Genomic DNA, 10,000 nt, shown 5'->3' with positions numbered 1-10,000 from the left:
TCTTCTTCTTTTTCTTCGTTATCTTCATATCATTGCTTTCCTCGTCCTTGCCTGCCATTTTCGTTCTCTCTCTCTCTCTCTCTCTCTCTCTCTCTCTCTCTCTCTCTCTCTCTCTCTCTCTCTCTCTCTCTCTCTCTCTCTCTCTCTATCATCATCGTTTTATTTATTTATTTATTTATTTATTTTTTTTTTTTTTTTTTTTCATCCTTCAACGTCTTTTTTTAGAGAAATGTGTAATCTTTTCTAAACCTTTACTTTGCTTCATCAATGTGCCGGGGTCCATATCAGAAACGCTCTTCTCTCTCATTATGACTATTTTCCAAGGCCACAGATGAATAGCTGGGTTTTCAAGAGTGTTTGTCCAGTTGATAATGTAGAAATCTTGTCAGTCTGCCTCTAGAACCATAAAAACTCAAGTAAAAAATGCTCTTCTCTCTCACTATGACTATTTTCCAAGGGCACAGATGAATAGCGAGGTTTTCAAGAGTGTTTCTCCAGTTCGTAATGCAGAAATTTTGTCACTCTGCCTTTAGAACCATAAAAACACCTTTAAAACCCTTATTACTTCAACTAGAGCCTTTGAAAAGAGTGTTTCTCCAGTTAATAAACCAGAAATCTTGTCACTCTGCCTTTAGAACTGTAAAAACACCCTTAAAAACCCTTATTACTTCAACTGGAGCCCTTGAAAAGAGTGTTTCTCCAGGTAATAAACCAGAAATCTTGTCAATCTGCCTCTAGAACTGTAAAAACATCCTTAAAAAAAACTTGTGTAAATTTAAATAAAGCCTTTTGAAATAGTGGAGGTGAAGGGCAGTAGTGTTGGAGAATATGAGCCTTTGAACTCCTTCACTTCAGTCACTTCATTTTTAATCCAGCAATGTTGTGTCATGAAGGAAGCTTTATTTTGATTAGTTCTGGTTCTGTTCATTGCTTTTTCTCCGTTGATGTACATGTTTTCTGGTTCTGTTCAGTGGTTTCTCTCCATTGATGTACATGTTTTCAACCATTCCACTCCTTCTCCACGTCACCACTTCACTTCCAGTCCAGCAGTGTTGTCTGTGTGAAGGAAGCTTTTGTTATTTTGATTAGTTCTGGTTCTGTTCAGTGGTGTCTCTGTTGATGTACCATATTTTCTACCATTCCACTCCTTCACGTCAGCCACTTCACTTCCAGTCCAGCAGTGTTATCTCGTGAAGGAAGCTTTATTTTGATTAGTTCTGATTGGTTCTGTTCAGTGGTTTCTCTCCATTGATGTTCCATGTTTTCTACCATTCCTCTTTATAGTTGTTCATTTCAAGCATCTCTGGTAAGCTCTGGAACTCCCTGCCTGCTTCTGTGTCTCCACCTTCCTATGACTTGACTTCTTTTAAGAGGAGGTTTGAGATATTTTTCCCTTTCTCTCAGCTGAGCCTTTGACCTGCAAGGGGCTGGCAATTAGGTGGGCCTTTATTTATTTATCTATTTGATTTGATTTATTTCCTTTTTTTCCCTTACATAAAAAAATGTTGTTTCTGTTGGAAAATATGAACTACCTACTACTTCCTGTATAAATGTGTGTGTGTGTGTGTGTGTGTGTGTGTGTGTGTGTGTGTGTGTGTGTGTGTGTGTGTGTGCTCATTCATTGGTGAGCTGGCATTGAGGTGTATTTGACGAGTCACACTAGGAATGTCACATAGCAAGGTATGGTGTGTTACTGTGTTGGTGCTGGCCAGGGAATGCAATGCACAACACTCACCATAGGTCATTGTGTGTGTGTGTGTGTGTGTGTGTGTGTGTGTGTTGCAGGAGGATGCAGCGCTACACACATGGTAACACACAGAACACTCAGTACATCAGTCATGGGTGTGGGAAGCTGCTGCTGTCTGTACTGTTGTGTCTTGTGTGTTGCCCTCAGTGGTGTGTGCTGTGGTGGTGGTGGTGGTGGTGGTGGTGGTGGTGGTCTTACAAAGCCTGGCAAGTGGTAGAGTCTCAGCTGCCCCGGGAACACCACACTGCTGAAAGGGCGTTACTTGAGCCACTTGTAACGGGCTGTGGTGGGAGTCAGTGGTTGCTTTAAGAGTGTTTGCTGAGTGGACACTGCAGACCAAGGACTGCACCGTTAATGGGGAAATTATTATGAGGATGACTAATTGTCTCTGTGAGCTTTGAAAGCCGTCCTTATAAGAAGACATTTATCCCTTTTTTTATTTGATTTAATTAATTATTATTATTTTTTTTATTTATTAATTTATTTTTATTATTAGTTTTGTTTTATTTTATTTTTTTCTTTGGGTGACACTTGGACCTGCAAGGGGACTGGCAACTTAGTGAGCCTTTTTTATTCATTTTATGTAGCCCTTGGCCAGCTTTCCACTCTTACATAAAAAAGAATGCAAAGTGTTTTAGAGTAAGTTGAGGGGTGAGCAGTGGTGGCTGCCAGCCTGGTGAGCCAATCAACAGATCTTACTGAGCCCCATTAAGCTTATAAGGGTCTCCTTTGCCTTCCCTTAGTATTAACACCATTGTTTTTTGTGTCAGGAGAGATTGCTTCGTGTATTGCCTTCTCTCCTAAACAAACCGTGTGTGTGTGTGTGTGTGTGTGTGTGTGTGTGTGTGTGTGTGTGTGTGTGTGTGTGTGTGTGTATACAAAGGAATACAAAGGAAGACAAACAGCAACAGACTCTTAGGTCCTTACTAGGCTGTTTGTGGAGACTATCTACTAACTACCAGTGGTAGAGACAGGACAGCAAAGCAGAAGGCTCCTCGTGTGTGTGTAATTTGTTTGATCTGCTGTAGTCTCTGACGAGACAGCCAGACTTTACCCTATGGAACGAGCTCAGAGCTCATTATTTCCGATCTTCGGATAGGCCTGAGACCAGGCACACACCACACACCAGGACAAGGTCACAACTCCTCGATTTACATCCCGTACCTACTCACTGCTAGGTGAACAGGGGCTACACGTGAAAGGAGACACACCCAAATATCTCCACCCGGCCGGGGAATCGAACCCCGGTTCTCTGGCTTGTGAAGCCAGCGCTCTAACCACTGAGCTACCGTGTGTGTGTGTGTGTGTGTGTGTGTGTGTGTGTGTGTGTGTGTGTTTCACTCTCATGTAAGTGGCTGGTGTGGGATCTAAGTGAAGGTTGTGTTGCAGGTACGGTGGTAAACGGTGTGGGAGTGGAGGTGGAGGGGGCCCAGCAGCAGCAGCAGCAGCGGCAGCAGCGGCAGCAGCAGGAGGAGCTACCCTAGCAGTGAGGAGGTCCCCTCGGTACGCCACCCAGCAGTCCTCAGCCTCAGCTGCCGCAGCAGGCCGGCCCCGCAGGCACCACAGCAGGCCGCTGCACACCCACCACCACAACACCAAGCCAAAGGTGACCACCTGATGCTGCTTGTCAGGACACACTGACACACTGCCACACTGGCCGGTGCTGTCCATTGTGTCTCGCTGTACTCCTGTATGTTCAAAGCTGACATTCCCTTGTTCCCTTGTCATGTGTGACTGTTGCTGTGGCTACAGCTTCATCATAGAAGTGTGTTCATTGTTGGAAAACTTCATGTTCAGGATGTCTTGCTATTGGGTGTAGTATTACAGATCTTGGAGAACTTATTTTAGAATAGTTTGTACAATTGCAGTAATGTTGTGGCCCTTGGGTGAGGCTATCAAGACTTGAAGAAATAAGAATAGGAATTTGCACTAGTCTTCATAGAGAGAGAGGAAGGTGGGCTGCCATCAAGACTGAGAAGTAAAGTCAGTTGTAGATAAGCGAGTGCAGGTGTGGTCAGTGGTGAGTGGTCACCTAAGTGTATTGTTCCCCATGTCATGTTTTGTGCTTGGGGTGAAACATCTCTTGTTTCATCGTCACTGAGTCTTGACCACACACCACGTGTTGGATGGAGCGAGAACATTGAGGTGCAGACTGCTGCTCTTCAGAAATAAAAGTGAAAGGAGAAGTGAGTGAAAGTTTGAGAACACTTGTAGATGTGAAACGGCTGTATTGTGTTACCCTGGGTCACTCTGTGTACAGATGGAGTCAGACTCACATTGTCCCTAAGAGAGTAGCCAACACAAGGCTATGCAAGGATATGCTTCCATAGTATTTCCTTAAGTGTGACCTGGCTTAAGGAAAGAGAAGACTGGTGTACACTGAACCACAATGCCTAGAGGTACACACTGCACTACATCTTACAATATCCACTCTAGTGACTGACATTACAGCAGGTTCACTCTGCTGCACCAAGGCAGGCACACCCCCCTCACCTCACCTCACCTCACCTCACCTCACTTCACTTCACCTCACCTCACCTCACTTCACTTCACTTCACTTCACTTCACCTCACCTCACCTCACCTCACCTCACCTCACCTCACCTCACCTCACCTCACCTAACCTAACCTACCTATCAGGCCTCATGTGGCTAAAATGGAACCACCCACTAATACTTCCTTGTAATGAAGTGTTGTTAGCGGTGTGGTTGAGGGACACGTGTGGTGTTGTAATGACAGTGGTGTGGATGACAGCGGCCACAAAACACTTGCAGCTTGGTGCTCACCAGACAAGGAGAGGCACTGGACTTGTGGTTCACGAGAACACACAGCTCGTGCTCAGCTCACTCTAACAACTTCCTTCTACCAGTGACTGCTGTTAATGCAGTGAAATACAGCATTGATGCTGTGCCTCCTTCAAGTTTGCTGATTTTCATATACAAATTTCATGATCTACAGACTGGAGAAATGAGTTTACATTTGCAAATTTCTGGAAATATGTTTTGTTTGTGTTTAACCAGTAATTGTCTTGACTGAGCCCCACACTGGTCCCTGTCACATGATGAGCCATCCCACTCATGATGAATGCTTCAAATAGCTGCCTTTCAAGTCACCTGACAAAGCAACACTCCCCTATTAGGCTGAGGGGGGGGATGGATGGCAGGTGCAGGCCCTGTCTGGAGACGGTTCAGTGTTCATGGACGTTATGAACTGCATGTCTCACCTTCATAATTGTCATGCATTATATTGTTCATTGTGTTTCAGTGCATTGCCTTCAGCAGTGTGTATTGAATAGTCAATGTGACTGGCGAGTTTACTTTCTTACTTGAGGCAGTGTCAACCTTCCTTTGAAAATTTATTTGCTATATAGACCATTGACTAGCAGGAGCTGTTTGTTTGTGTACACTTATGATTAATATTTATGAATGCCCTCCCTGCATGCTCCTCTCACCTCTCCTTGTCACACATTGAGGACAGCTTGGTGGTGAGAGGAGAGTGAGAGGACTGGAGCATACAGGGACTGGAATGTAAAGAGATCCTTCTTTCATGTTCTTTTCACAGAGAGAGTTTAGGAAATGCAGTGTTTGTGTACCATATTGTCACCATGTGTAGTGTGTGGCAGGCACAGCAGTGTTGCAGTGTGTGCTGCATTGATGTGTGTGTGTACTGAAGTTGTTCCTTGGTCACACAGGGTGGGAAGGGGGCCAGTGTGGGCATAACCACCCAGAGCACCACCACCACCAACAACGCCAGTCCTAAGGCAGACCAGAGTGGTGGCCCAGCCCTAGATACCAACCAGCAACAGCAGCACGACACCGCCGCAGCAGCCAACAACCTTGCCACCAACAACGCTACCACCACCGGTCGTAGCCACGCTCACCTCCCCCACGACCACCACCATCACCACCACAACAACCACGACATACCTCCACCCTACTCCACCCGGTCCTCTGCTGCTGCTGCAGCTGCTGCTGCAGCTGTTGCCCACCACCACAATCACCACCACCACCACCACCACCACCACCACCACCCCAACCAGCGCCACAGCTCCCGAGGACCCCGACGTAACCGGATGAGTATGGGGCAAAAAGTTACAGGTGAGTCCTCTCCTCCTCTTGTGTGTCCTGAGGGTGACCACAGTACTGTGCCTGTGGCGCCCACTGTCCACACGCTGGCTGGGGGAACACTTGTAGCAGTGCTGTGTGTCTGTCACTCAGAAGAATGTCTGCTTCCAACAAACTCTGCTCTCTTGTTCAGAATTATTCACCAATGTTGTGTTGTGTGGTGTGGTGTGGTGTGGTGTGTTATATTGAACTGGATTCCTGGGCACACTTTTTTGTGTCAGTGTTTCTCAAAACTTTGAGTGTTGAGTGTGGCTGATTGGCGGCTGTGATGGAAAAAAGAGAAAACATTTATAATACACACTGACCTTCAGCTTCTTGTGTTTTCATATACATATTTCAAATAATGCACCTCATGCCATATTCTCTCTCTCTCTCTCTCTCTCTCTCTCTCTCTCTCTCTCTCTCTCTCTCTCTCTCTCTCTCTCTCTCTCTCTCTCTCTCTCTCTCTCTCTCTCTCTCTCTCTCTTAATAGCAGGTTTCCCACAAAAATCCTTAATGGTGTATGGCAGGTAGGCAGGCCAACAAGTTGGTGTGAAGAGAGGAGGGTCAGACATGTTTTGTTTACACTCACCCACTCATTGAAACATTCCTTCACAACTTTGTTCCTTAAAGGAGAGCATCATCTTCACATATCTTTCTCACTTTAATGACTGCAACTGTCTGCTTCCTCCTTTTGGCTTTATGTGTGCCAGCAGAACACGACCCTCAACTCTTCCATTCCGAGGCATCAGGTGTTAGTATTTCATTCCACGCAGCACAAGTGAGCGTCATGGAATATCATGCAGTGTGGTGTGTGGATCAGTGCTGTGGTATGGAGGCAGAGGTGTGAGGTGTGACATGAGGTGTGAGGATATGCTTTTGGCTGTGATCCTGAAGCAATCCATACATGTAACACCTTGGCCAGCATACTCACACATTTTGGCCTTTAAAATATTTCCAACATACTCTTGAGGAAGTTTTTAGGGTTTTCAAGAAGAGATTTTATGATTCTGGTGATAGCTTAACAGTTTAACAATGATTCTACATTCTGCACCTCAGTGATTGTTTGATAAGGACTCTGTACCATCAGTGGAAGAAACAGCACAGAGAACTCAACACACGTCATGTCTTTGGCCCTTGTCTCACTGATCTTTGCAACACTGTCAGCCTAGCACAGTGCACAGATTCTACCTTGTCTCACTGATCTTTGCAACACTGTCGACCTGGCACAGTACACAGATCCTATGCTTAACCCCTTCAATACATGACATGTTTTCATATTCATTCTGCTTACTATTTGGTGATTTTCTACAGCTTGAGTTACTTTTGTGGGGATTAAAATAGTGAAGACTCTGGCCATTAATTTTCCATAGACCATAGACCCTTTTTAATGTCAATAAAATCATCTAATCATAACCAAAGTCAAGGTAAAAATGCATCCCAGTACTAAAGAGGTTAATGTGGCATCACTGTCTTACTTCTCATATAAGAAAAAATATACATATTTGTGATAAAAGAACCTGCTCACCTATGTCAAGAACAGATGACTTCCACTCCACTCCACTCACAAGACTTGCATCCATTGACTCTGAGATAAGCTTGTGTTGAGGTGGAGGGAGAGGCAGGGGATGGTTTCTCAGTTGCAACAGGAGTGAGACAGTGACGTGTACTATCTTTGTGGCTGTTTGATCATTTTGTGCATGTCTATGAGGAAGATGAAAGCTAAAGTAAGTAATGTTTGTGTAAGACTGAAAGAAACTGATTGGGACGGGATGTAATGAGTGGCATGTGTGTTTGTAAATGGCACTGTCTTGTTGGCAGAGAGTGGTGGGTCTTTCCAGGAGTGAGGGAGGCACACACTGAAGATGAATGTTGGGTAAAGTAAGGTAGTGGTGTTTGAGAGGAGAGAAGTGGAGATGTGTGAATTTAGGATGCTTTAGAGCAGGGGTGTCAAACACGCGTGTGGCCGCATGCCCGCCACACTACTATGTGCGGCCATGCACCACCAGGAACTAAGGTAAATGATGCTTCCTTTTCTTTACTGGTTTATCTTTTGGTTACGTGTGCAAAGAGTGAAGGTAGAATATATTATTATTATTATTATTATTATTATTATTATTATTATTATTATATAATTACCTAATTATTATTATTATTATTATTATTATTATTATATAATTACCTATTATTATTATTATTATTATTATTATTGTTATTATTATTATTATTATTATTATTATTATTATTATTATTATTATTATGGTCATACGTGATTATCTGGCCCGCACATTGAATGTGAAGGTGAAATCTGGCCCCTTGGGATAAATGAGTTTGACACCCCTGCTTTAGAGAGTGAGTGTGTCAGTGTAGGAAGACGTGAGGTGGTGACAGGAGTGGAGAGAGAATGGAGGAAATGATTTAAGGTGTCTAGGAAGAGAGTTAGGTGAGCATTATGAGATGACAAATGGAGCAGCACAGTGAGAGAGAGAGAGAGAGAGAGAGAGAGAGAGAGAGAGAGAGAGAGAGAGAGAGAGAGAGGAGTAGTGAAATGGAACATGAAAGGTACAAACGTGACCCTGTTTGTATTTAGACACGTGCAGATGAGGACCCTGGTCATGGAAGGGGCTGCAGTAACCACCAGGAGTGTGTGGTGGAATGGAGTCATCTGAGAAGGGACAAGTGGAGTGACAGGATCTAAGAGTGAGAGGAGTGAGGAGTGAGTGTGAATTGTGGTGTGGAATGATAGAATGAGTGGAAGGAAACACACTTGGATGATATTGAGAAGATTAAGAGTGAAGAGTTTGTTAACCCTTTCGATATTGGAAACACATTTTTACCTTGAGATTTGTGGATGATTAGACCATTTTAGTCACATTAGGAAGGGTCAGTGCAGGTCAGAAGATGAAAGGCCACAGTCTTCACAATTTTGATCCTCCACAAAAGTTTCTGAAGTTGTATAAAATCACCAAATAGTAAGCAGACGGAATATGGAAACACGTCATGGTACTGAAGGGGTTAAGTAAGTGTATGTAAGTGAAGTGAAGGTGTTAATAGTAGAGGAGGGCTGCTTGACAGATGGAGGGATTGGTTGAAGGAGTGTACCGGTGAGAGAGGTGTTAGTGGGTGGCAGGTGCTTCAACAAACAAGAGGGGAGTGTTTGGACAGGGAGAGGTGGAGGGTGTTCTGCCATGGCCTCTTTCTTGAGGCTAGGGGAGTTGAGGCATCAGAGAGAAACAGATAGCTTGAGATAGGAGTGATCTATAGTCTGTTTGTACATGTGTTGACTGCAAGAAAAGAGTTACAAAATCCCTAGCCAGGTTGAGACAATTATCATCTTGTGCTGCATTGTATCCCTGTGTGCCTGTGTGCCCAGCGGAGAGTGCAGGTGCTGACTAAGGCTGACTGACTGTGACCCACCATTGATCCTGCTAAGACACCAAATGGTTCCATGTCAAGGCATTTGGCTCAATCCTTGCAGCCATTAGAAGTATCTGTGTTTGTCCTGCTCTGGATTAACACATGTACCTACTGTACCAAATTAATGAAAAGTAGGGGAAAAATAATGAGAGGAGAATGCAAGGAGTGTGAAACCAGCTGAGTGATTCCCAGTGAAGGATACTTGTCACACAACAACTGATTTAGAGGCAAGCAGTGTGTTAGTACTGTAGTGCATGTACCACTATCAGTGCTCAGCAAGAATGATGTATTGGTCCTGCTTGGTGCTCGGTGCTGTCGCTAGAGATGATTGAAACAGTCAGCAGCAGTGCAGCTGTGGCCTCATGGTTCTTTGTCATGCTGCTGGTGAGACACGGTGCGACAGTCACCTATTGTAAACAGTCACTGATGAAATATCTTCTTGTTAGGCACAGTTAATAAGGAGAGGAACAGTTGAAGGTAAGCCCTGGCTTGCTGGCTGGCTGGTGACAAATACTTAGCCTGTGGCCTGGCCCTGTGTCACTGTGTGGAGGGCACACTGGCCAGGGCTGCCTTGCACTCTGTTCCCTGGTATGCTGGGGACACCACTGACCAGAATAGGATTAGTGGATTCCCTAACAACACACCATTTGTGTGTCATAAAATCAAGATAATGATAATAATATCTCCTGATGTGTAGCCTAGACATTATGTATTGGTGGTGGCACGCCTCATGT

The 10,000-nt window shown here is 44.5% G+C and overlaps 1 protein-coding gene across 1 annotated transcript in view; it reads left to right on the top strand.

The window, feature by feature from the left end:
• Positions 1-10,000, top strand: part of LOC123505874 (protein gustavus-like) — a 118,473-nt gene that overhangs the window by 85,318 nt on the left and 23,155 nt on the right. Inside the window, 2 exon segments of the mRNA XM_045257685.1 lie at positions 3,137-3,353; positions 5,438-5,843. Of these exon segments, the coding sequence (XP_045113620.1) occupies positions 3,137-3,353; positions 5,438-5,843 (623 nt within the window).

The sequence above is a fragment of the Portunus trituberculatus genome, chromosome 18, assembly GCF_017591435.1.
Source record: "Portunus trituberculatus isolate SZX2019 chromosome 18, ASM1759143v1, whole genome shotgun sequence".
NCBI classification, from domain to species: domain Eukaryota; kingdom Metazoa; phylum Arthropoda; class Malacostraca; order Decapoda; family Portunidae; genus Portunus; species Portunus trituberculatus.
Note: the sequence above shows the minus strand (reverse complement) of the source record. Positions and strands in the feature narration are given on the sequence as shown.